The sequence below is a fragment of the Pelophylax lessonae genome, assembly GCF_965119305.1.
Source record: "Pelophylax lessonae genome assembly, chromosome: 12".
NCBI classification, from domain to species: Eukaryota; Metazoa; Chordata; class Amphibia; order Anura; family Ranidae; genus Pelophylax; species Pelophylax lessonae.
Window position 1 is genome coordinate 121927362 of NC_138779.1, and position 27045 is coordinate 121954406.

The window sequence follows — 27045 nt, forward strand, 5'->3', positions numbered from 1 at the left end:
CCACAGGAGAACCGGGGCCCCCCACCAGAGCTGGGGGGAATTTGCTGTCCTGAGAATCCATTGACCAAGATGAAACAACAGTGCAATAAATTTGGTACTGCCCCTTTAAAACCGCTGCGGAGTGCGCAGCCCACCGCTACAGGTACAGTGACAAAAGACCCCCTAACAGGAGAAGAAAACTGAGCCAGAAATGACAATACAGAAGGGTGAGAGAGATAGTCTGCAGAGCCCCGCAGAGTGTTACCACCGATGTCGCTGCCTCAGAGGAAAAGGAAGTGAGGTCAGAAAAGGCTGAACTATAAAGCTGCATTGACTCAGGGAAAATGGCTGCCCATAGGACTGAATGGAAGGCTCCGGCAAAATGGCAGCCGAACATGCGGTCGGAACGATCGTTCTGCCACCGCAAGATGGCGCCGGATGACGCCAAAACAGCATGTAGTAATGCCCATAGTGAAGCCAAACATGCTTGCCCATACCTAAAATGGCGTACCGCGCGGTTTTACCTCGCTGCGGTCGCCACACACACAGTCTGTATCCCCACAAACACCGAAGTGACACAGGGGAAGGGGGCCCCCAAAAACACACAGCACCGCATGTACAAGCGAGCCCCGCAGGGATCGCATCAGGGAGCCACACAGGCACAGACATGGGGAACACACAGCAACACAGGACTGCCACCCCAGACAGAGGTCCCACACAGAAGTACTTACCTGTACCAGACGGCGTGGGGAGCCTCTCAGAACGGAAAGCCGCTGTCCTTATCTGCCAGGGACATTACACTGCAGCATCGCAGATGTGTCCAGTGAGGTAGCCACCTCACGGCTGCATCCCTGCTGCGAGCAGGGATGGGTCCTTCATAATGCCAGGACGAACCACGGCTGAACGCTCGATGGCGGGCTGGGGGTCCATCTGACCCTCTGCCCTGGAGAACCAGGGCGGTCAGTCCGAATCCCAGCACCGCATGAATCCATCTTCTTCCGAAGAGTCGACTAAAACTAAGCTGACAAAATAAACAGCTAGTAAAGTAAGAAAGAACTGACATTTTCAAAGAAAATCAAAGAAAAAAGATTAGATAGGCTGAGACTGTAGCCCCAGCACAGGGAAGCCTAACTACTCCTGACGCTAGGCAGAAAGAAACTGAGTTGGGAGTGGTCACTGCAGGGGGGTATTGACCTAGTGGGACAGCCCCCATGGGTGTGTATATGCAAATGCCTTTGTTCTTTTTGACTAAGTCTTATGCCTAGCTACTCCTGCGGAGCGGAAGTCAATACCCAATAGTGATGACTTAGAGGCGGTGGCGACTGTCGGATGACGTAAGAGAAATATACTTTTGGAACCCTAGGTGGGAATGATGTCACACACTTTCCAGTACAATTGGAAGTGATTCAGAGGCTCCCAAATGTCATAGAAAGCAGCTTGTATGCCATGCTAGAGCATCTTCTTGTGAGATTTGGTATTCTCAGCATTCCCCAAAATGTGGTGTAAAAAGTATTTACTAATGCAGAAACCAATATCATAATTTTGCCACGTTCCCTAAGACTTCCCACATGCAAAGAAATGGATTGCATGTATTGGTGATAAAATTGTATCCTGAATTATCATGGGCTGTTGAACTGAATTGTTACACTCACTAAATTTACCTGAACTTGGCAAATCTTGTCCTTGTTGTTCATGGTCCCCCTTCTGTTTTTCTCCATTTTCGTGTTCCTCTCTGCAAAGGTGAAAAACAAAAGGCAACTAAATATTCTCAGTGTGCAAAATCACATCCCATATCATTGTATTTTTCAAGAACATTTCCTTGGCAGTTTTTCTTTATTAAAGAATAAAAAGAAAAAAAAAAAAACAAAAAGGCGAGGAAACAGGACAAGCAAATTCAAACTGGTCATAGACCTAAATTCAGCCAGTTAAGCAGGAACTGGACAAATTGCGATCCATCTATGGGCAAGCTGGTTGTACTGAATTTTATCTACTGACCAAATTTAGTACAACCAGCCTGTTGGGGTTTCTCATCTGATTTCTGCCACCGGCTATCGCAGCGGGAGGCTTTCCCCTATTATCACAGACTGTGTTGATGGAAAATCTAGCGATTATCTTTCCTTCAAACTGTGGTTATGGGAAAGAAAATTGCTTAATGCATGGCCTGCCTTGCAGAAAGTTTCAGGAGGATTCAATGAATATTCAAACACAAACTAAACTGTAGTATTCTAGGGACAAAAACAATCAGTGACAACCGATAAAACTATAGTTATTTATCACAATGATTTCCTAGCTTTTCTAGTTTAAGAGAAACCTTATCAGTACAAACAATCTTTAGCACACAAAGCTGTTACAATCTACAAGATATCCATGTTCAATATCATAAGAGCTGCAAAAAATAATTGCAAATATTGCCTGTTGTTCATTCATTTATGATTCTTTTGATATAGAGCACTTGTTCTGTTGACGGCTAGCCCTACATGACCCACCCATCCTTGCAACTTTATAAATATTTTTTGCCTTATGTGTTTGCCTGTTCTTTTTGCAACCATGTTATTTTGCTTTTCAAATAAGTTTCTGTAAAAAAAAAAAAAAAACCTGGAGAATACTTGCATGCTTCAATGTGCAGATCTATTGCAAGTGGTTTTGCACAGGGGCCTATCAGCAAACAGAGTAAAAACCAAATAAGGGGTAAGGTGCCAGAGCACAGGATAAAGGGGGGTACTGCTATAACTATTAATCACCAAGGTCCATTTTTACAAAAACCAGACCTTGATGAAGATGCAGTTCAACCCTTTTGTGAACATATTTTTTTTTAAATAAATCAATGACTATATAATATGTTTAATATTGGGCCTGTGAACTAGGAACGTGCATCCCTAGTTCACAGGCCCAATATTAAGGTTGCAAGGTTAATTAATGTTCTCATTGTAAGGGTCAATTTTTATGTAGGCTTGAAGTAAACTCCAGGCAAAGCACAACATTTCCTGAAAAAAGCAACGTATTAGGGCCATCTGCTGTCTAACGTCCCCTTCTTATTACAAAAAGCAGACACTGCCGCAGAAGGGTCTGCTTTTTGTGATTGTACTGCTGACATTTGACTGTGGAACTGTAAGTGCATTGGTTTTTTAAAAAAAATTCTTGTTGGAGATTTATTGCACTACAAAGTTCTCTCTTGTCTCATGTTTTAACCAGTCATCTTGAGCTGTGCTGAGGGAATAAAGTCCCATGTTTATGATCTACAGGAAGGTAACAGTGCTTAGAGTCGATTGGGGGAACCATTTAATATACACATACCCTGCTGATCTCCGGTTTGTGAAATCTGTGCTGTCATCTTTTTTGAACAGAGTACCTACTTTATATCACATATTGGAGAAAATGAACTACCCAACTTGTGCCATCATCCAAAATATATAGAGAATGGGAGTTTGTGGGGAATCTTGGGCTGGAAAACCAAAACCCAAATTGGTTCATCAAAAAAAAAAAGAAGACTGGACTTTCTAAGGCACATCATGAAATGAATCATAGCGACTCACAAATTCTTTTAAAACATAATTTTATTACAAAATAGAGTTACAATAAAATTGGTTGGAAGGACAAAGTGTCCAAACAAAACATGTACGACATGTGTGAAGACAGTGAGTTTGTTTAAAAAGGAATAACTCAAAACTATTTTTACCCATATAGTCTCCTATTGACAAATTGGAAAATAGTGTGGGTTATTATAAGTTCACAAAGTTATTTTTGAAATAACATCATAAGTTACATATTCACATCTGATTTTTAGGTCTACGCGTTTCGCAGCGTGCTTCTTCAGGACCGTATTTATACATCAGAAGTTTCTGTGATAGGGTGTAGCCAACGTCTCCCAGGCAAGCATAGAGGATGCCAAAGGAACAAGGGTCTTGATTTGTGTCTATATAATATAGACCTTTTTAGATTAAACCCTAAACCATGTAGAGATATACAGGTAGGGTGGACTCCGGATTGGTAATTCCTGGGGTCAAAACAAGCCCTCGAGATTTTTGAGATTGTAATAATCTAAAAAGGTCTATATTATATAGACACAAATCAAGACCCTTGTTCCTTTGGCGTCCTCTATGCTCGCCTGGGAGATGTTGGCTACACCCTATCACAGAAACTTCTGATGTATAAATAAGGTCCTGAAGAAGCACGCTGCGAAACGCGTAGACCTAAAAATCAGATTTGAATATGTAACTTATGATGTTATTTCAAAAATAACTTTGTGAACTTATAATAACCCACACTATTTTACCATTTGTCAATAGGAGACTATATGGGTAAAAATAGTTTTGGGTTATTCGTTTTTAAACACACTCACTGTCTTCACACATGTCGTACATGTTTTGTTTGGACACTTTGTCCTTCCAACCAATTTTATTGTAACTATTTTGTAATAAAATTATGTTTTCAAAGAATTTGTGAGTTGCTATGATTCATTTCATGATGTGCCTTAGAAAGTCCAGTCTTCTGTTTTTGTGATGAACCAATTTGGGTTTTGGTTTTCCAGCCCAAGATTCCCCACAAACTCCCATTTTCTACTTTATATCACAGTTGAAGTTATCCGATTCCACACATTCCTGTGGATGTACACTATTTGATTATTATTGAATGCATTGCTGATCTTCACAATTCTTTTGTTTTTTGCATATGGACTGAGTTACATATTATATGTACACTATTGCACTTTACTTTTTGGAAAATAGTTGTTTTACAATCCAAATTGAGCTTACTTGAAAAACCTAATATGTTGTGAGTTTTGCCCGTCTGCTGGCCATCTCGTTCCACAACTTCCTGGATTTCCTGCATGCTTTGCAGCTTCTCCTCTGCTGTTTACTTTTGATTTCTAAGGACTACTTATCCCATGGTAGCTTGCTGCCTGCATGCTGTGATTCCTGCACTGACCACGCCTCCTGAAATGCCTCCTCTCAGCACTTCTGTAGTTCAGAAGGCAGGCTCTGTGAAATGTGTGACACAACAGAGCCGACTCACAGAGGTCAGCAATGACAAGTCATGCATTTCTCTCTTTTACCCTACTAGGAAACGTAAAATGGTTTTCTATCGATTTTCTTTTCATTTCAATATATATATATTACCACATAATTTAGACAGAAATACAATATGCATGCTATTTTATCAAGCAAACTGAACATTTTTTAGAAAAAATGGATTTTTGTAAAATCTTACCGTAAAATCCTTTTCTCTTAGCTCATTGACAGACGTAGTCCTCGGTGATACAGCACCTTCGGGTTATGTTGCCTCCACAGGAGCAGGACTAGACAGGAAATTAAAAAGCTCTGGCCACACCCTAGGGGCAGTCCCAGAGGGCATATCCTCTCTCTCTCTGCCTCAGCAAATCAGTTATGTCAAAAAGCAGTCTTTAGAGATTTTAACCCAACCCAACTCAAAAAACAGAGGGGCGGGGACTACGTCTGTCAATGAGCTAAGAGAAAAGGATTTTACGGTAAGATTTTACAAAAATCCATTTTTCTCTATCGCTCATTGACAGACGTAGTCCTCGGTGATACAGCACCTTCGGGACGTCCCAGAGCAGTATCACAAATGAGGGGTGGGAAAATGAAATCAAATCCCAATCTAGAAGGCCCAACCGGTGCCAACTAGAAGTTTACAATGCTCATCCTTAATGATGAGACTCAACAAAAAAGAGAAATTTTTTTTTTTTTTTTTCAAACAGAAAAAAACCCTCGAGGTAGACCACCGGTCTCCTCAAATTGCGGCCTGCAAAACCTTGCGGCCAAATGAGGCATCCGCCGATGCCGTCACATCAATTTTATAGAATTTTGTAAAGGTATGTACCGACGACCAGGTGGCCGCCTTACATACCTGGACCACTGACGCCTGATGGCGAAAGGCCCAGGAAGTACTGAGCGCTCGAGTGGAGTGCGCCTTAACAGGGAACGGAGGACTCTGACCCTTAATAGAATAAGCCTGTACCACCGTCTGTCTAATCCATTTGGCAATGGTCGCGGCAGATGCAGGCAAACCCTTTCTGGGGCCATCCGTGATCACAAAAAGTGAATCCGTCTTACGGAATGATTCCGTAGCTTTCAGGTATACCCTGATTGCCCGAACCACATCTAAGGAATGCAACGTATGTTCCCGATGATGCTTGGGCTGAGGACACAAGGAAGGTAGTACAATATCTTCATTCAGATGAAAATCTGAAACCACCTTAGGAAGAAAAGATGGCTTAGGATGAAGTACTACCTTATCCCTATGAATCACTAGGTATGGGGACTGGCATGATAATGCAGCCAGTTCTGACACCCTGCGAGCAGAAGTGATAGCCACCAAGAAGGCCACCTTCTGGGATAAAGTAAGCAAGGGAATCTCCCTGATGTTTTCAAAAGGAGGTTTCTGTAGAACCGACAAAACCAAATTAAGATCCCAGGGCGGTAAGGGCGCGCGGACTGGTGGAGCCAGGTGCCGCACCCCCTGGATGAAATTCCGCACCAAGGACTTGGTAGCTAAAGGTTTCTGAAAGAAGATTGCTAATGCTGAAACTTGACCCTTGATGGTGCTCAAGGCTAGCTTCTGCTCAACCCCTTGTTGCAAAAAAGCCAATATTCGAGTCACCGAATAGGTACGTGGAGGAAATCCTAAAGATTCGCACCACGCAATATAAGTCTTCCAAGTGTGATAATAGACCTTGCTGGAAGTCGCTTTCCTTGCTTTAATAAGGGTAGGAATGACTTAAGTAGACAACCCTCTGTCCTTCAGTACTTGGGTCTCAATGGCCAGGCCATTAAAACCAGCGACTGTAAAGCACGATGGTAAATTGGTCCTTGAGACCACAGACACTCCCTGAGACGAAGTTCCCACGGAACGTCTGCGACTAGCATGTCCAAGTCGGCCAGGCCGGCTTGACGAGGCCAGCCTAGAATTTCTAGGACCACTGGTGCTGATTGGATCTGAACCAGGCGTCCCTAGAGGTATCTGGCCCCGACCATCCGAGAAAGTCTGGTCGTTTTCTGTTCCCACACATTTATCAGATACCTGATTGTTATCAGGAAGGGTGATCTTTTCTGGTTGAACCTCAGGGACCGAAGTCACCCGACTAGAGGCTTCTTGGCCTGTCTGGTCAACCAGATCCGATTCCTGTGAGGCATAGGGACTAATCTTAGGAAAAGGTAAAGGAAAAGATCTATTCAGGGAACGGTAACTACCGCTTCCTGTAGTACTTAAATGTTGGAAGGGAAGAATCGCACCGGTAGTAGTGGTTGATGCTCGATCTAATGTCCTGAATACCGGTGAAAACGTCCCCCCACCCTGAAACCGGGTGGGGGCGCACCTTCAGGCTGTGTACTCCTTTGCTTCGGGTTTGGCTGGGTTGGTCCTCTGTTTGTCCGACCAGCCCTTCTTGAACCCTCCTGGAGGAGTCTTGCCTTTCCCGCTTATTCCAGCCGGGCGCCCTTTATGGGCGGTAAAGAAAGGTCCTCGCTTGTTGCGAGGTCCCTTAGCTTTAGCAGCCTGTGGCAAAAAAGTGCTCTTGCCCCCAGTGGCATCCTTGATGATTTCATCTAGGGTGGCCCCAAATAGACGATTCCCCTGAAAGGGGAGATTTGTCAAGGTCTTTTTGGAACCTAGGTCAGCTGACCAGCATTTTAACCACAGCACACGTCTGAGGATAACCGCTGACATAGATGCATGCCCTAATAGGGGAGTAGTGTCCAAGGCTGCGTCACAGATAAACTGTAGCCCTTGTATAATCTGTTCCATCAAATCAGATGTCTCCTGGGGAATATCTTTTCCCCTAAGGTCTTGGCGTACCATTCTCGCCCATTCCGTAAGTGTCTGGGAAACTAGACCAATAACAATTACTGGTCTAAATGCTGACCCTATCAGAGAGAAGATGGTGCGGGACTCTGCTTCCATCTTTCGATCCACCGGATCCTTAAAGGACGAAGTGTCCTCCACTGGGATAACCGTGGCTTTATTCAGCCTGGAAATAGGTGGATCCACCACTGGTGGTACCGTCCATTTCTTAATGATGGATTCCTCAAACGGATAGCGTCTAGCAATACGCTTGGAAATAGTAAAGGTACGTTTAGAATGCTCCCATTCTCCTTTAATCTTATTACCAAAACACTTGGGTACAGGAAAAACCTTCACCGTTTTGATGGGCTTGTTAGTACCAAAAGGAATCTCTGTTTCAGTTGCCTCTGCCGGTAAAACCTCAAGTTTTAAGGTTTCCTGCACTGCCACAACTAGTGCGTCCACCAATGCTTCTTCCTGAATTATAGCGGGAGAAGAAACGTCCTCCTCACTGTCTGAGGGAGCTTTACCTGAGGTAACAGCCCTTGCAGAGGGACCTGCAACTGCAGTGACCATCTCTGAATCTGAGTCAGAGGTGTCAGATAATATAGGGGTAGGCGGGGGTCGCTTCCTTGACCCTCGTCCCTGACAGGCCGCCTCCACCCGAGCCACCATAGACTCCAAAATTGCTGTAAATGCCTCTACACTCTGTGCACCGGCGGGTCCCGTGGCCCCCTCGAGGGAAACAGGTGGGGGAATATGTGTGGCAGGGTCCATGATAATTCCAGTCACTTCCTGGATAATATAATTCAAAAATAAAAAACTTTTTTTTTTTTTTTTTCCGACCCCCAGCGCCACAAAAGCCCCTTAGTGTTACCTGCTAGGGATCTCTATCGATCGAGAGAGAGAGAGATAGACCCCCAGGCTCACCATTTGATGCTCAGAGTTTAACTGCAACAGGTTACAGCGCTGTCTTGACAAACAGGAAGTCTTTTGGCTGGCTGCCCAGGAAGAAAGGAGGCGGCTCCGCCCCTCTGCACGCCTTCCGGCGCCTCCCCTAGCTCCACGAGGTGTTTGGATCACCTCAAACATAGCCGCCCCCATGCTGGAGACACGAGGCTACGCCAAAATGGCGGCTCGTGCAATCCAGCAAAAAAAATGGCGGCGGCCTGTACTGAATAGCGGTGTGCTGCAGGGCACACAACACTCTCTCTGCATGGGGATTTGGCGTGGTTGGCGGTACCGGCCCTGGCGGACCGCATGGCCGTTCGGGAGGCCTGCTTATAGCTGGAGATCTGATTTAGGAAGGCAGTCTACATGTCCGTGGCTTCTGACTGGTAGGTACCTTATTCTTATCACAGTAAGATTCCCAGAATGCCACTGATTACAATCTTTTAAACATGTATACAATTAGATTGTTAGCTCCCAAACCAAGCCTCCTGGCTTTTTGCACATAAAATCACACTCAAAGTAGGGGGATCTGTGTCATGTTATAGGATAGAGGGGGACTCTATCTTACCATACAGAGAGGGGCCCGCGTTCACCACAAGACCCGTCAGGGGAAAAGGGGGAACATACTACTCACCATACCGGAACCAGGCGGGCACCAACTCCTGACAGTACCCCTCTCCACCGGGGCGGGAGGGCTGTCGACCGATATGGACGCCGTGACTCATGGTCTTTGGCGTTTCAGCGAGACGTTCAACTCGCGGGGTCAGTCCCTTAATGGGACTTTGTCGCGGCCGACCCAGCGCGGAGCTATGGCCTGCACGCGCTCGTAGGCTGAACTGGGGTGACCACCGGATCTCAACATCCAGCCCGTCGCCCAGTTCAGCTTTCTTGCTTGAAGATCTCACAGGAACACTGGAGAAAAAAAGCTGTCTAAAAAATCTTTTAAGAAAAAAATCTTGCCAGGACCGAAGATCCCAGCAAGGTATCTAGGTCCTTACTCCTAACTAGACAGAAAATAACTGATTTGCTGAGGCAGAGAGAGAGAGGATATGCCCTCTGGGACTGCCCCTAGGGTGTGGCCAGAGCTTTTTAATTTCCTGTCTAGTCCTGCTCCTGTGGAGGCAACATAACCCGAAGGTGCTGTATCACCGAGGACTACGTCTGTCAATGAGCGATAGAGAAATAATTATTAAGAGATAAAATAATAAATAGTGTTAAAAAATAATCAATTGTAGCATTCCAAGTGAGAATTCTAATTGAGAATTTAGTCAACTGTAATATAAAAAAATTGATGCTAGTGGTGAGGGTTCAACAAAAATGAATAGAGAAGTGAATGTGAGTCTGTGTAACAGACCGGTGACAAAACAAAACAAAAACAGTAACAAAATGAGCAGCTGCAAACTCTGGCCCCATGTCTGCAATTTTCTGTGTAGCCACGACTGAAGAAGGCTTTGGCTAGTGGATAATATGGCAAGAGGGCACGCTTACATGGTGGAAACATGAGCAGTAAGATTATTTTTGTCAAGATAAATTGGGTGAAGGGACATCCAAAAACAAAGAAATTTACACATGAAAAAATTTAATTATTCTATCAATCTTTGTGCCAGCCCACAATGTGCCAAACCATAAGCAACAAACACGCAGAAAGAAAAGGCAATCTGTTTTAGGCACTGTGTGGGCTTCCTAATAAGCCAAGTTTGACTTGGTCTCTGCCTATAGAGAAATGATCATTTAGGTTAATGAAAAAACAGTCTAACCAGTGAGAATCAGGAAATGAGCTTCTCGCTATCTTTTTTTTTTTTTCAAAGTCTTCTCCTGTGCCTTACAATATAAACAGGAAATGGTTAAGAAAGGTCGCATTAGATAAACAGTATCTCATAGAAGTGAGTACACCCCTCACATTTTTGTAAATATTTTATTATATCTTTTCATGTGACAAAACTGAAGAAATTACACTTTGCTACAATGTAAAGTAGTGAGTGTACAGCTTGTATAACAATGTAAATTTGCTGTCCCCTCAAAATAATTTAACACCTAGCCATTAATGTCTAAACCGCTGACAACAAAAGTGAGTACACTCCTAAGTGAACATGTCCAAATTGGGCCCAATCAGCCATTTTCCCACCCCAGTGTCAAGTGACTCGTTAGTGTTACAAGGTCTCAGGTGTGAATGGGGAGCAAGTGTGTTAAATTTGGTGCTATCGCTCTCACTCTCTCATACTGGTCACTGGAAGTTCAACATGGCACCTCATGGCAAATAACTGAGGATCTGAAAAAAAAAGTATTGTTGCTCTACATAAAGATGGCCTAGGCTATAAGAAATTTGTCAAGACCCTGAAACTGAGCTGCAGCACGGTGCCCAAGACCATACAGCGGTTTACCAGGACAGTTTCCACTCAGAACAGGCCTCGCCATGGTCAACCAAAGTAGTTGCGTGAACGTGCTTAGCGTCATATCCAGAGGTTGTCTTTGTGAAATGGATGTATGAGTATTTTCAGCATTGCTGCAGAGGTTGAAGGGGTGAGCAGCCTGTCAGTGATCAGACCATACGCCGCACACTGCATCAAATTGGTCTGCATGGCTGTCGTCCCAGAAGGAAGCTTCTTCTAAAGATGATGCACAACTTATTTGGTTCAGATGGTGTCAAGTGTGTGTGGTGGCAAGCAGGTGAGGAGTACAAAGACAAGTGTGACTTGCCTACAGTCAAGCATGATGGTGGGAGTGTCATGGGCTGGGGCTGCATGAGTGCTACGGGAAGTGGGTAACTACAGTTCATTGAGGGAACCATGAACGCCAACATGTACTGTGACATACTGAAGTAGAGCATGATGCCCTCCCTTCGGAGACTGGGCCGCAGGGCAGTATTCCAACATGATAATGACCCCAAACACACCTCCAAGACGACCACTGCCTTGCTAAAGAAGCGGAGGGTAAAGGTGATGGACTGGCCAAGCATGTCTCCAGACCTAAACCCTACTGAGCATCTGTGGGGCATCCTCAAACGTAAGGTGAAGGAGCTCAAGGTCTCTAACATCCACTAGCTCATGGAGGAGTGAAAGAGGACTCCAGTGGCAACCTGTAAAGCTCTGGTGAACTCCATGACCAAGAGGGTTAAGGCAGTGCTGTAAAATAATGGTGGCCACACAAAATATTGACACTTTGGACATTGTCACTTAGGGGTGTACTCACTTTTGTTGCCAGCGGTTTAGACAATAATGGCTGTGAGTTGGGTTATTTTGGGGTGGACAGCAAATTTACACTTTTATACAAACTGTACACTCACTGCTTTACATTGTAACAAAATGTCATTTCTTCAGTGTGGTCACATGAAAAGATTTAATAAAATATTTTAAAAAATGTGAGGGGTTTACTCACTTTTGTGAGATACTGTATATAATCCCAAGAACAAATGTATAAACTGCAGACAACCGTCATTAGGTGTGGTGCCTACATTCAGTTTTTTTTATTTTTTGGGGGGGATTTTTTACATTATTTTCACCTTGTAATAATGCTAGTAAAACACTTTGGTGCTCACTTATTGTATTGCATCTAGGGAGGATCAGTGTGGAATACTTCCCCCTCTTCTCCATAGGGTTTGGTGTTCTGTAGATTTAACACACTTTCTAATATCATTGTACATCGCGTCAAAAATAGAAATGCTCAGACCCCACACTGGTGAATCAATGGATCCCTGTGGGGAACGAAAATGCCGAAATGGAGCATTTGATGGTGGTTATGAGAATGAAAGTGGAGCAATACCAAAAAACGATACTATTGGCACGATTTTAAATATTCCAGTGACTACAACAACTACGTGTCATCTTCGCTTTCTTAGATTAAGCGGGCTCATTCTGTCGGAGCTAGGGTGGAAAACGCAGGCTGAAGGGTGGTGGCTCAACCTCGGGGTCTCAGCTATTGTATTATGTATAATTATTGTTACTTCCTTTTCCTTCCATCAACCCCTATTTCTCCCCCCCCCCCCCTTTTCCCTCCTTTCTTTCTGGCGCTTTATTAGTCTTTCTCTATATATTCTTTATAGGTTTTTATGCCTATACCATAGGCAATGCTACTTGGTGCATGTGAGAGGGCAATATACAGAGGGAGACCATAGAAGTGCACTCCATTTACTCTCTTGATTTTTTGTTCCTGTTTTTTTCTTTTGTTTGAAGTTCTGTCTTAGGAAAAATGTAAAAGTACGCAGGCAAGACCTTGCTCAAGAGGTAGCATAATCTCATGATCTCTGCACATACTATACGTCTTTGTCGAGTTGATTAACGGAATTCTCCCCACTAGGTAAATGCCATTACTCTGAATGCCACCTTTTATTGGGTGCCAGGTATGCCTTATATTAATTTTATCGTTTGGTACTTGAAATATGCTGTGATCCATCCTGTTCTACAATTGTTGGGATAATGGATGTACCTCTAATTTTTTGGTATTTCTTTGTCTCTTCTGTAAGATTTACTGCCTTGCTGAAGTACGAAATAAAAACTTAACTTTAAAAAAAAACAAGCACTGGATTTCTGGCAGGATTTGCTGGTAGTTTTTGCGCTTGTCAAACAGATATAAAATGTTTCCAATTGAATTGTTACCAAAACAGGAGTAAATAAGTTCATTGTTGCGGTTTACCTACACTTTCATTACATGACACTACTCACTTTTTCTTTTGCAAGTCACATTAATAAACATTATATAGGGATATATATATATATATATATAGAAGGGACATCACCTCTCACTAGATTTTATTAACTGCCTGTGTCTCTACTGGAATCTTTCTAGTGGTGTCACACTACAAGAAAACCCTTTTTTCTGGTAAGGATAGAAAGCTTTGTGATATTATTACTGTCCAATTTCTTTTCCTGGTCACAATTGCTTTTCTTATTTCTTATCCTGCTGTCACAGGGACAAGAAATGAGGTAAAAATCACCTCAACATTTTCACAGAGAGCAACACAAACTGGACAGCATTATTTTGATCCCCCTTCCCTTCTCCCAAAAAAGGTAAACTCGGACTTTAACCTTTAACCACTTGCCGACCGCCGCAAGTACATATACTGTGGCGGTCAGTCCCGGCCAGGCAAAGTGACATACCGGTACGTCACTAGCCTGGGAACCAATGGCGGGCGAGCGCGCGCCGCCCGGAGGCGCGCTCCCGGCCCGGCTCGTTTCCTAACAAGTCCGCGCGTGTGTCACTCGCGATCGTCCGCTGTGAAGGGAGAAAGGCAGGCAGCTAATGTAAACAAAGCCGCCTGTCATTCTTCCCTGTAGTAGCAGAGATCTAATGGTCCTGCTATGTAGGACCGTAGATCTCTGCTGTTACATGTAAAGCCACATCCCTGCACAGTTAGAAACAAGCCCCTAGGCACACACTTAACCCCTCCTTCCCCAATAAAGTTAAACCCTTCCCTGCCAGTCTCATTTTTACAGTAACAGTGCATATGTATAACACTGATTACTGTAGTAATGTCACTGGTACCCCCAAAAGTGTCAAAAATGTCAGTCAAGGGTCCAATCTGTCCGCCGCAATGTCGCAGTACTGCAAAAAAAAAAAAAAAAAAAAAATCGCAGATCGCTGCCATTACAAAAAAAAAAAAAACAAGAACGACAAAAATCTTTCTCTTAGTAAACGCAATAACTTTTGCGCAAACCAATCAAAATACGCTTATTGTGATTTTTTTTTACCAAACATATGTAGTAGCAGAAAACAAATTGGCCAAAAATGTTAAAAAATGTGGATTTTTTAATTTTTGTGGGGGGGAATTTCATATAAAAAAAATGTGAAAAATATTGTTATTTTTGCAAAATTGTCGCTCTTTTTTTGTTTATAGCGCATGATCAAAAAATCGCACAGGTGATCAAATACCACCAGAAGAAAGCTCTATTTGTGGGAAAAAAAGGACGTCAAATTCATTTAGGTACAGTGTCGCACGACCGCGCAATTGTCCGTTAAAAGTCACGCAGTGCCGAATCGCAAAATAGGGCCTGGTCAGGAAGGGGGTAAAATCTTACGGGGCTTAAGTGGTTAAATTAATTCTTTGAAAAGTGACTTTTTACTTTCCTTGTTTCTCTTGCTCATACTTACTCGTGTGCAATTCCTGGTTGATCTAGAGGAATGGCAGGTCTGTCACCCTCCCCTCCTTTACATGAAGCCGCCATTCTGGTAATTAAGTCATGCCAACTGTTTAGGAAACAAAAAAGGAAAAATATTTCACAGGGGTTCTGGTCCCAAACATCAAAAGATTATTCCCCATCCTAAAATGTAGGTTCTTTTAAAGATGCATAACACATCATTTGCATCAATCAGATTTGTACCATAGTTACATGGGGATATGTGAACAAACTAAATATCAAGGTTAAATCTCAAATCTGTGTGTTAAATGGAATTTGTAGTGGTTTTGTACTATCATTTTTTTTCTTTATTATAAACAGTACTAAAAAAAAAATACAAGGTTTAAAATACGTTTTCCTTTTATAGTCTGGTACTTATTGAAAATTTGCATATTTACATTACATAGTCATCTATCCATCCAGCAGATAGCATGCTAGACCACATCATTAACATTTCAAGTGTGCCTACAAAAGTTATCTAAGCGGTGACCTTACAAGGCCCCTTGCACACAGGGCATCTAGCACAGAGCCCTAAATAAGTAACACTCGTTACAGTGTTCAGCTTTGCCTAGACAATGCATTTCAACCTACCATAGACTTTACAGGCTACTGTACCTGTACCAGGTAAACAAATACTAGGATTACATGCACAGGAGCTAGACACCCCATGTGCAGATGGGCCCAAGTCTGCTGAGTGTAAGGTTTGTAATATTGGAGCTGCAAAGAATATTGCATATCAGTTTCATCTGCTTTCATTTATGATTTAACAGTGTGAACCACTCAAACTGAACTGCACATCACTACAATCACATCATAAATGATACAACATTGCCAAACCTGTGTTCTTACATACTTTTCGATGTTACCTAAAAAGATTATCCAAAAGGAATCAAAGAAATGTCTACACACAATTCTATTTTAAGTGGATCCATTACACAGGAGATTCAGCTTTGCTTAATAAAGATCACTAGCAATTAAGAATTGTTAACACATACACATTTTTCTCAGAGACTGTGCTGGCGACGAGCTCATAAATTTGTGCCCCGTTCTTAGACATTGAAATTACGAAGAGTGCCTTGTGATCTATGAAAGAAGAAAAGCACACTGAAGGTACAGGAAAAAAAATAAAAATGAACCCCCAAAAATATGCACAGATGAAAAGCAAATACAAACAATGGATATGCCCTTATACAGATACACTACTATAAAGCTATGCAACATTATGTACTTTAGTGATATTTATACATCTTGTTTTTATAATCATTTGTACTACATGAGAAAACTAGCATGGTCCTAGTAAGTAATTGATAAGCTTTGCTACTGTAGCCACTTAACACTCCAGTTACTTGCAAACTCTCCAAGGAATTCATGCCAATTATAATCTGAGCTTTCACCAATGCAGGTGGAAGCACATAACTTGAGTGAAAGCTGAATTCTAGGGGTTTGGACCATCCAGTCATCAAAATACAGAAGATCAAAAAAGTCAGGCAAAATTCAAATTCCTGATAGAAGTAAAAATTGGTTTTATATTTTTGTCCTCTGTTTCTGCATTTTGAACCAACATCTTGTATTGTAATGTCCTCATCATCTAAGGAGGGCTACACTTTTACTAAAGGTTACAGAATTATAAATCCAAAACAAAAGATGAATTACTCAATTCTAAACAAACCAAATTATTGTAGTATGATTTAACCCCTTCCTGCCTGCAATCTGTATATGAATGTTATTTAGCACATGTCCCATGGAAGATGATTTACTAAAACTGGAGAGTGCAAAATCTGGTGTAGCTGTGCACGATAGCCAATCGGCTTCAAACTTCAGCTTGTTCAATTAAGCTTTGACAAAAAAAACTGGAAGCGGATTGGTTTCTATGCAGATTCTGCACTCTCCAGTTTTAGTCAATCAACCTCACTGCGAATAATAATTTACCAACCTGTGGCCATGCTGCATCTGACAGCTGCCCTGCACATGTGATTTCCCCCAACAGCAGCTAGCTCAGCGGTCACAGTAGTGCGAGTGAGCGTCTTTTTTGCGCATTGTATTCCATTTTAATAGGCTGCCCTACGTAGGAAAAATGTGAGAAAAACTCCCAGACTCTGTTCCAAAAATGTGCTACACCGAACTGCAAGGTACAGTTGCACCAAGTGGTTAGTAGTGGCCCCAATATGTATGCAAAAGGAACAGCCATGCATGATAGTCTCATTACATTAAAAAGAAATGGACATTCTGAAATAAGTTGGTCTCAGGACAGAAGAAAACGGCACATGAACAATTTGTTGTCTAAACAAAGATATTTCTGCCTTCACTTAAAATTTGGACTAATTTTTTATTTTTTTAAAATCCAAAACAAACATGTTATACTTACCTGCTCCGTGCAGTTGGTCTTGCACAGAGTGGCCTGGATCCTCCAATTCTCGGGTCCCTCTTCTGTGCTCCTGTTGAAAGCCCCCCACAGCAAGCAGCTTTCTATAGGGGCACTCGAGTGGAGTCAGAGCTCCCTGTGTCCATTCAGACACAGAGCTGCGACCCAGCCCCTCTCTCTCCTTATTTGCTGACTGACTTTGATTGACAGCAGAGGGAGCCAGTCGCCCCGCGCTGCTGTCTCAGTCAATGAGGAGGGGAGTCTCGGACAGCTGACACACTCCTGCAACATCGCTCGTTCGCCTGCAGATCAGATACGGGCCTCAATGACAAGCGACTGGGAGATCTGTTAGTGGGGCCAGAGAGAATCGCCTGGAAAGCATTGAAAGGATGTCACTGAGAATTGTCTTGACAACGACAGAACAAACCACTAGATTTAGCTTGTTGACAAACTTCTTCTAGCATACAAGATTATAAGGTGTAGTGCAACATGTCAGTGAAGATTTTCTGCATTCACATTTCTTCTTTCCTAAAAATCTAGGTTCAGTCACTGACGAATATAGTGAAAGGATCCACCAATACATTGCCACAACAGAAAAATAATTTTTAGGACAGCTGAAATCCATAGATACTGGCCAACTATTGTTGGCCACTGCAGCAAGATGTAACTGACACCAAGTACAAACATAAATCAGCAGAAAATCACTTTTAGGCCCTATTTACACTTGTGCTTGGGGGGGGCTGAACGTTTTTAACCCCAGCCACTTCCCCTTATGCTGCAAAAGCAGCAGAGGGAAAAGTACATATGCAATAAGCATTGCAACAATTATCACGGCGCAACCCAAAATATCCCCGCTGTCACGTTCAGCAGGCGGTACGGTCTGCTGAAAGTGACCCATTCAAATGAATGGGGGCACCACTCAACCGTGATGCACATGGTTGTGGTGCAATTGTGTGAGTTTCAAGGGGAGGAGATGGCGAGGAAGTGATACAATGCCTCCATTACATTGCTTCTCCAAATATGGATTGCTCTACAGAGAGCAACACTAGTGTAAACTTGCCCTTAGGCCTGCTGAACTCATGCATTATGTCAGAAACATGATGCGATTAAATACATTATAGTCATTAAAAACGTGATTACCGTCACAAAGCAGTTGTGTTTCATAGGCTTGTGCAGAAAAACACAGATGGTGAAAAAGATAATACTGAATCCAATGGTACCCTTTTAGCTCTCTATGATTGCAGTTATACAGTCATCACTGTTATTCTACCATTACAACAGAATCAGATGAATAACTTGACTGACCTGTTGCCACTTGTCGTACTAGCACGGTGTTAAGTTTGATGACGGGACTGAAAATGTGTTTGCTGTCTGAGGTGGTTGCCAGAATCTTACTGTGACATCGAAGGATCAATTTGTCATCCTGTTTCTGCAGCAAAACCAGAATGTCCTCTAACAACAATGTATAGAGATCTGTAAAGAGGAGAGAGGCACTTGTATTAGGAGAGAAAGCCGCTTAACTATAACTCTTTACATGTATGATGTGGAGTTGAAAGATTTATCGTCATACGAGGTCTTAAAGGAACCTTGGCAGTATTTGGACAGTAATACAGTTGCAGACAGGAGACAAACAGCGCACAGCCGACCTCGCGTAATAACGTTTATTAAGAACACATACCACAAAACTTTACAATTCTCAAGCCTTCTCCCCCTCTCCCTCTCGGATGGTCTACGGTCCGCCCTGCAGCTACCATCCAGCTCGGGACACCGCTACTCCTAGCCCGTCCATCTCCGTCTGTCTCCGGTCTCACCGCCGAGTGCCTGCGTGCGGGTCCAAAGTGCGCCTGTGCACAGGCCCGCCGTCTAGTCTCAACTGCGCAAGTGCGCCACAGTCTTAACCACAGTCTCGGCCGAAACAGCGGGGGATGACAGGCAGGGGTATGAAGGAACACTGCGATGCAATTAGGTTGCCAAGACAACGCGTTTCGGAGGCGGAGCCTCCTTCTTCAGGTCCCCTTTTTTAGTATTTGGACAGTGTAAATTACTGCTGAATTCACCACCCATATAATGTAAACCTAATAAACTTGGCACTCTAGTGAAGGACAAATTCTGATTGGTTGTGATGGGCCAATTGGTTGTAGCCAAAAAGACACAAGCAGCGACAAACACGGTCTTTTCAGGTATTGCAGAGAGAGTTTAAGCAATTTTGCATAATACATAATGTTGTGATTATCTCTTTTGTCATCACATTTGTTTATTATGCAGGATAGTATCTGCTTTAGTATACCGAATATTCTCTGCTATATGCACTTTGTATATTTCAGTGTCCGTTTCTGCACATAAACTTCAAGTTTTGAAAGATTCTACCCACCGATGATCTTGTCTCGGTTCACCTTCCAAGCCAAAGGCCCCTCATGAAACATCTTCCTTTTTGACAAATCTAGATTCTGCAAACAAACACGCTGTCAGTATTACAGTGCATGAGCAACAAAAACAACAAGATTCCAAATGTGGAATTATTTGACTGTTAGACAGAAGGAACGCACATACTAGTTTGAGACTGTATTATTACCATAAACAGATTTGATGGATTGCTTGTATGTGCATGCATGTTATGATACACAGTAATACTGTAAAGTACACCAGAATAATATTCAGGGAATGACAAAAAGCTAACATTTCAAGAAGAACCTGGTTGCAAAAATCATTGGTAATACCCAATTACAGTCATCTGGATATTTTTTTCTTTAACTTGAGCTGGAAAAGGGGAGGCTTAAGGATCTTCAATTGTTAATGTTGCAGTGTCTGTCAAAAGCAATCATCTTCGACTGCACTTGTTTGGATGTTTTCAAAGACAGACTCAAGGCTCACAACTGTCCCACTGGTCCAATACCCCCCCTGCAATCAGCCATCCCAACTCAGTTTGGTAGCAAGCAGTTAAGTGTATAAGAACCCCAAAAGAGGGGTGGGGGCGGCGACTGTCGGAGGACTCAGAGAAAGAAATTTTACGGTAAGATTTTATAAAAATTCAGTTTTCTCTTACGTCCTCCGACAGTCGCCGCCCACTCATACAGTCTTCACCAATAGGAATGTCCCAAAGCAGTTTAGACATGAGGGATTGGAAACGCAACCGTCAGAAAAGGCAACAGTACCCACATCAGAGAAAGGAACCTTACATGAACAGCAAGGAAACCTTCTGGGTAACAAAAAGGCTCAACAGGAGCAACAACCCAGGAAAGCAAATAACCAAGGGGGTAAACAACCCCAAAAGCCAGGAACCCGCAGCAAAACCAGGGTCCCCTACGGTACTGCCGCACAGAGAACTTTGCGGCCAAAGGAGGCATCCGCTGATGCCAGAAGATCAATACTGTAGAAATTGGAAAAGGTGTGCACTGACGACCAAGTCGCAGCCTTGCACACCTGGGCCACGAGGCCTGATGCCGGAAAGCCCAGGACCCACTCACCACTCTGGTAGAGTGCGCCCTAACAGGGAAGGGCGGTACCCGTTCCTTCAACGAAAAGGCCTGTACAATTGTCTGTCTGATCCATTTTGAAATGGTCGCCGCAGACGCAGCCATACCCTTCCGAGGTCCCTCAGGAAGGACAAAGAGAATCCGATTTTCGAAAGGATTCAGTCGACGACAGGTAAACCCTGATCGCCCTGATAACATCCAAGTAATGCAAAGCAACCTCCTTAGGATTCGCACAGAGCGAAGGTAAAACAATGTCCACATTAAGGTGAAAATCAGAAACCACCTTTGGAAGAAAGGAAGGGTTAGGTCGCAAGACCACCTTATCCCTATGAACCACCAGGTAAGGGGAGCGGCAAGACCACGCTGCCAACTCCGACACTCTGCGAGCAGAAGTGATCGCCACAAGAAAGGAAACCTTTTTTGACAGCAGAGGTAATGAGATCTCCCTGATGTTTTCAAACGGGGAACGCTGTAACACGGACAGAACCAAGTTCAAGTCCCATGGAGGTAAGGGCTCCCTTTTAGGAGGGGCCAAATGACACACCTTGAATGAAGGTGCGAATCAAAGAATTAGACGCCACAGGGCGCTGGAAAAGGACAGCGAGTGCAGATACCTGGCCCTTAATCATGGCCAACGCAAGGCGCTGGTCCACACCAGACTGAAGGAAAGCCAACACTCTCGCCACCGAGTATGAACGAGGAGAGAAGCCCCTGGACTCACACCAGGCAAAATAAGCTTTCCAAGTACGGTAATAAATCTTACCAGACGAGGCTTTTCTAGCCTTGATTAAAGTAGGAATGACCTCTGAGGAGAGACCCCTGTCTCTCAGGACCTGGCTTTCAACAGCCATGCCGTTAAAGCCAGCGACTGTAAAGCAGGATGGAAGATCGGTCCCTGAGACAGAAGATCTTCCCTTATTGGAAGCCGCCATGGAGGCTCGACGGCCAGATGAACGATGTCCCCGTACCAGGACCGGCGCAGCCAGTCCGGCGCCACCAGAATCACCAATGTTGGTTCCGAGACCAACCTGCGAAGGAACCTGGACAACAACTGAATTGGAGGAAAGGCATATATCAGATGATACTGATGCCAAGGCACCACCAGCGCATCCGAGGCGTCTGCCAGAGGATCGCGCGTTCTTGCCACGAACCTTTACACTTTTTTGTTTAGCCGAGACGCGAACAGATCCACATCCGGGGATCCCCATTTTGCACACAGCATTTGAAACACCTCCGGGTGCAGGGACCATTCCCCCTGGTCCAGGGTCTGGCGGCTCAGATAATCGGCCTGCCAATTCTCTACACCCAGAATGTGAACTGCCGAAATCGCTGGGACATGAGTCTCGGCCCAAGACAGAATTCTGGTCACTTCCTGGGCCACCCGGGCACTCCTGGTGCCCCCTTGGTGGTTGATGTAAGCCACTGCAGTTGCGCTGTCCATCTGCAACCGTAAAGGACAGCCCAGAAGATGATCCGACCAACGGAGCAGGCACAGCCTGATCGCTCTCAATTCCAATATGTTGATTGGAAGGGAGGATTCCTCCGACCAAGTGCCCTGGGCAGACAGGTTGCCCAGGACGCCACCCCAGCCCAACAGGCTGGCATCCGTGGTAATCACCATCCACAGTAACGGCCGGAAGGATTTTCCTTCCGACACAGCCGGGGACTGAAGCCACCACAAGAGATCCATTCTGGTTTGGCGACTCAGAGACACTCTCAGGTCCAAAGACTGAGGTAGTCTGTCCCACCTGGCCAGGATCTCCGCCTGGAGAGATCGCGTGTGGAACTGTGCGAACGGTATCGCCTCGAAGGCCGACACCATCAACCCCAGGGACCGCATACAGGTCCTGAGTGACGAGGATTCATTGTCCCTGAGGGACCTGACCTTGGACTGCAGGGTTCGGAGCTTGTCCTCCAGCAAGAACACCTTTGCTTGAGCAGAGTCCAGAACCATTCCCAGATACTGGAGACGAACCGAAGGCGACAAGGTCGACTTCTGAATGTTGATCGTCCAACCGAACTCGTGAAGTGTCTGGACCGTAGTGGACAGATCGCGCAGCAGGCTCTGACTGGCACTCGATCGTCCAGATATCCCAAGACCGCAATGCCCTGTGCTCGCAACAGGCCCAGAACAGGCGCCAAGACTTTGGTAAAGACCCTTGGAGCCGAAGCGAGACCGAAAGGTAACGCCACAAACTGGTAATGATCCTCCGCGATAGCGAATCGGAGGTACCTCTGATGACCCACGAAAATGGGGATGTGCAGATACTCAGGTCCTTCAGGTCTATGGAGGCCAGGAACTCTCCAGGATTCAGGGAGGCCACCACTGAGCGGAGTGATTCCATGCGAAACTTTCGAACGCGCACGAAGCGGTTCAGCGCTTTTAAGTCCAGAATCAGACGCACTTTGCCCTCCTTTCTGGGAACAGTGAACAGATTTGAATAGAAACCCCCAAAACCTGTCCCAATGAGGCACCGGGACAATCACCCCCTGAGCGAGAAGATCCTGCACCACCTGATGTAGGTCCTGTAACCGCCCTGGGGTCAAATGAAGATTTGAAGGAAAGAATCTGTTCGCCGGCCGTGAAAGAAATTCGATCTTGTACCCTGACTGAATGATTTCCTGAACCCACCTGTCCGAGATTCAGAACAGCCAAGGTTGGAGGAAACCGCGCAAACATCCACCCCCCACCCCTGTAACGGTTGAGGGCACTCTATCAGGCAGAGGCGGACTGAGCCGCCGCACCGGCCTGGCCGGATTTTTGTTTGCTGAACCAGGGCTTTTTCTGGCCACCTTGGCCCTTGAAGGGTTTGCCCTTGTTCTGCGCTTTGAAGGCATGAAAGGACCCTTGAGTAGGTTTAAAGGATGAGCCCCGCTTACCGCGGAAAAACTTGCCCTTAGGATTCTGGGGCAGCAGAGTGCTCTTACCCCCCGTGACTCCTTTAACCAATTCGTCCAAGGATTCCCCAAAAAGGCGAGATCCCGCATAGGGGATGTTAGCCACCGTCTTCCTGGATTTTTGGTCAGCCGACCAGTATTTTAATCAGATTAAGCGACGGTTAACCACAGCGACACTGGACAGGCGGATCGCCAAGGGGGCCTCATTCAGAGTCGCATCGCACAAATACATAACCCCACGATGAATCTGCTCCACCATTTCCACTGTAGTGGAAGGGGCAGAGTCGGCCACAAGGGTGCGTTTGAGCACCTTGGTCCAATCCGCCACAGCCTGAGCCACCATCACAGAGGCAAAAATAGGCTTGAGCATGGAACCCGCCACCATATAGGCATGACGGGCAAGTCGTCCACCCCTGCGACCTCCACCTCCCCCTCAGACTCTTGCGGGTCCTGAGAAGAGCGAGACCCCGAAAGGGCCACGCTACCTACAGCAACCATATCACATTCAGAATCAGAAGATAAGGAAATCCTAGGCCTTTTTCTAGCAGCACGTTCTGACATCAGCACATCCATTTTTTACACCAACGTTGCCACAAAAGCAGCCAAATTAGTGGCGGCGGGGGATTCAGAGGACCCTTCAGAAGACACCCCCCCCCCCCCCCCACAGCACACCGCTATAGGGACAAAACTGACCAGGAAGATTGCACAAGGCAGGACAGGAAAAAGGACAGCAGGACAGAACCCCACAAAGTGTTACCAGCTCCTTCGGTCGCTCCTGTGAGAAAGGAGGAAGTGATGTCACCACTGGAGGCTGAACTAGGCTGCAGGCCAAGGGAAAATGGATGCCTAAGGAAACTAATGGGAGGCTTCGGCAAGATGGCCACCGATATGTCCTCGGAACGATCTTTTGCCACACACAAGTTGGCGCCGCAAGGCGCGAAAATACACTACATAGCATGCTGTAGGAGCGCCCACAGTGAAGCCAGACATGCTGCCCACACTTAAAATGGCGGACCGTCGGTTTTTAACCCCGCAGAGGTCGCCACACGTGTCTGCCTCCCCAAGCACCCTAAAGTGACCTTAGGAGAGGGACCCCCAAAAACCCCACACAGCGCTGCTGTGAGAGAATAAAAAACCCCCGCAGGGACCGCGACCAGGGAGCCCAAAAAGCACAGACACAGGGGACACCACAGACACACATGGACTGCCGCCCCCAGACAGAGGCCCCACACAGAATGTACTTACCTGTACCCGATGGCGTGGGGTGCCTCATATCAAGCGGGAAACCGCCCACCCTCAGATGGCAGGGGAGTGCCGCCAGCCAAAAACGCAGGACACTAGGAGTGCATGGACGAACCTATGCTGTGTCCAGTGAGGTAGCCACCTCACATGGCTGCATCCCTGATGGACAGGGATGGGTCATTTGTGAGGCCAGGGCGAACACATAGCCTGCGAAACGCTCAATGGCGGGCAGGGATTCCATCTGACCCTCTGTCCTGGAGAACCAGGACGGTCAGTTCGATTCCCGGCTCCGCAGACGCCGTCTTCATCCGAAGATCCACTAACTAGTGCTGATAAAATAAACAGCAAGCAATGTAAAGAAAAACTGACAGCTTTTGAAAATAAATCATAAAAGAAAAAGAAGAAAGCCTGAGACTGTAGCCCCAGCACAGGGAAGCCTATCCACTCCTGAAGCTAGGCAGAAGACAAACTGAATTGGAATGGCTATTGCAGGGGGTATTGGACTAGATGGACAGCCCCCATGGGTGTGACCATGTAGATTAATTGTTCTTTTACAAGTCTTATGCCTAGAAACTCCTGTGGAGATGAAGTCAATACCCCATAAGTGAAGACTGTATGAGTGGGCGGCGACTGTCGGAGGACGTAAGAGAAAATAGATTTTTTGGTACTTATTGAAAATGAGTAAGGGGTGAAATCCTTCAGATTTCTGCTTGTTTGAGTATCTCCACTAGTAGGATCCCTCTCTCTCATCATGTGTTGGGGGCCTAGGCGCACGCTTATAACCGCAATTGTCAGCTGAAACACTGCTCCTACCAAAACAAATAAGGTCTCAAGGCATTTGTCCAAAGAGTTAAATACTGGGACTTTATCCACAGGACACCCAAGGGTCTTTTTAAGACCAGAAAAATGCTGGATCCTTTGAAGGCATATTCTCAACGTTAAAATTACCAGAAAAAAGTCACAAATGACGAACCAAGAACTAGTAAGAGTAGCGCAGATAGAAAAATTTATAATCCTCCACACAAAAAATAAAGTCTCTTTAAATCATATGCAGAGTCTCTTAAAGTGTTCTCCACTACTTTGGGAATATTTGTGATTTTAGAGGGTCACCACACCACACATCCTTCACCCTGGTGCTCAATAGGGGGGGTGGCAACTCACCAGATGGTATGGCCCACCTATTCTCATAGGATAGGCTGCAAGGCACAAAACACAAATCTCCTCCAATCAGATATCGGCAAAACGACAGTGTCTTTCCCTGCAGAGATTTCCTTCTCCTCACAATGATTCTCCCATTCACCACAGTTGAAAAGGTAAAAAGAAAGGGGGAAACCACACTAGCGTAATATTGTTTACACTCCACATGTTTATTCACCAAATCAAAAACAAATGTACTCAAAAACAAAGCGAATATAAAAGCCTCCAATAAATTGCAATCTCATGCGGGAAGTGTCACGGTTGCACCGATCGGCGCTGCAGGACTGGCTCACCCTCTCCACACTGATGAACCGGACCTCGCTGACCTCCGTGGGTATCACCCGATCACTTCCGGACGGCGTCACTTCCGTCACGGCGTCCGGAAGTGATCGGGTGATACCCACGGAGGTCAGTGAGGTCCGGTTCATCAGCGTGGAGAGGGTGAGCCAGTCCTGCAGCGCCGATCGGTGCAACCGTGACACTTCCCGCATGAGATTGCAATTTATTGGAGGCTTTTATATTCGCTTTGTTTTTGAGTACATTTGTTTTTGATTTGGTGAATAAACGTGTGGATTGTAAACAATATTACGCTAGTGTGGTTTCCCCCTTTCTTTTTACCTCTTCAACTGTGGTGAATGGGAGAATCATTGTGAGGAGAAGGAAATCTCTGCAGGGAAAGACACTGTCGTTTTGCCGATATCTGATTGGAGGAGATTTGTGTTTTGTGCCTTGCAGCCTATCCTATGAGAATAGGTGGGCCATACCATCTGGTGAGTTGCCACCCCCCCTATTGAGCACCAGGGTGAAGGATGTGTGGTGTGGTGACCCTCTAAAATCACAAATATTCCCAAAGTAGTGGAGAACACTTTAAGAGACTCTGCATATGATTTAAAGAGACTTTATTTATTTTTTGTGTGGAGGATTACAAATTTTTCTATCTGCGCTACTCTTACTAGTTCTTGGTTCATCATTTGTGACTTTTTTCTGGTAATTTTAACATATCTACAAATCTAAAGTAGCTGCGATAGGTCTGGAATCA

The 27045-nt window shown here is 45.0% G+C and overlaps 1 protein-coding gene across 1 annotated transcript in view; it reads right to left on the reverse strand.

The window, feature by feature from the left end:
* Positions 1-27045, reverse strand: part of ARHGEF12 (Rho guanine nucleotide exchange factor 12) — a 506356-nt gene that overhangs the window by 36401 nt on the left and 442910 nt on the right. Inside the window, exons 32-36 of the mRNA XM_082273891.1 lie at positions 19568-19643; positions 18502-18669; positions 15830-15917; positions 14809-14904; positions 1641-1711 (exon numbers count right to left, since the gene is read on the reverse strand). Of these exons, the coding sequence (XP_082130017.1) occupies positions 1641-1711; positions 14809-14904; positions 15830-15917; positions 18502-18669; positions 19568-19643 (499 nt within the window). The remainder of the gene's footprint in view (positions 1-1640; positions 1712-14808; positions 14905-15829; positions 15918-18501; positions 18670-19567; positions 19644-27045) is intronic.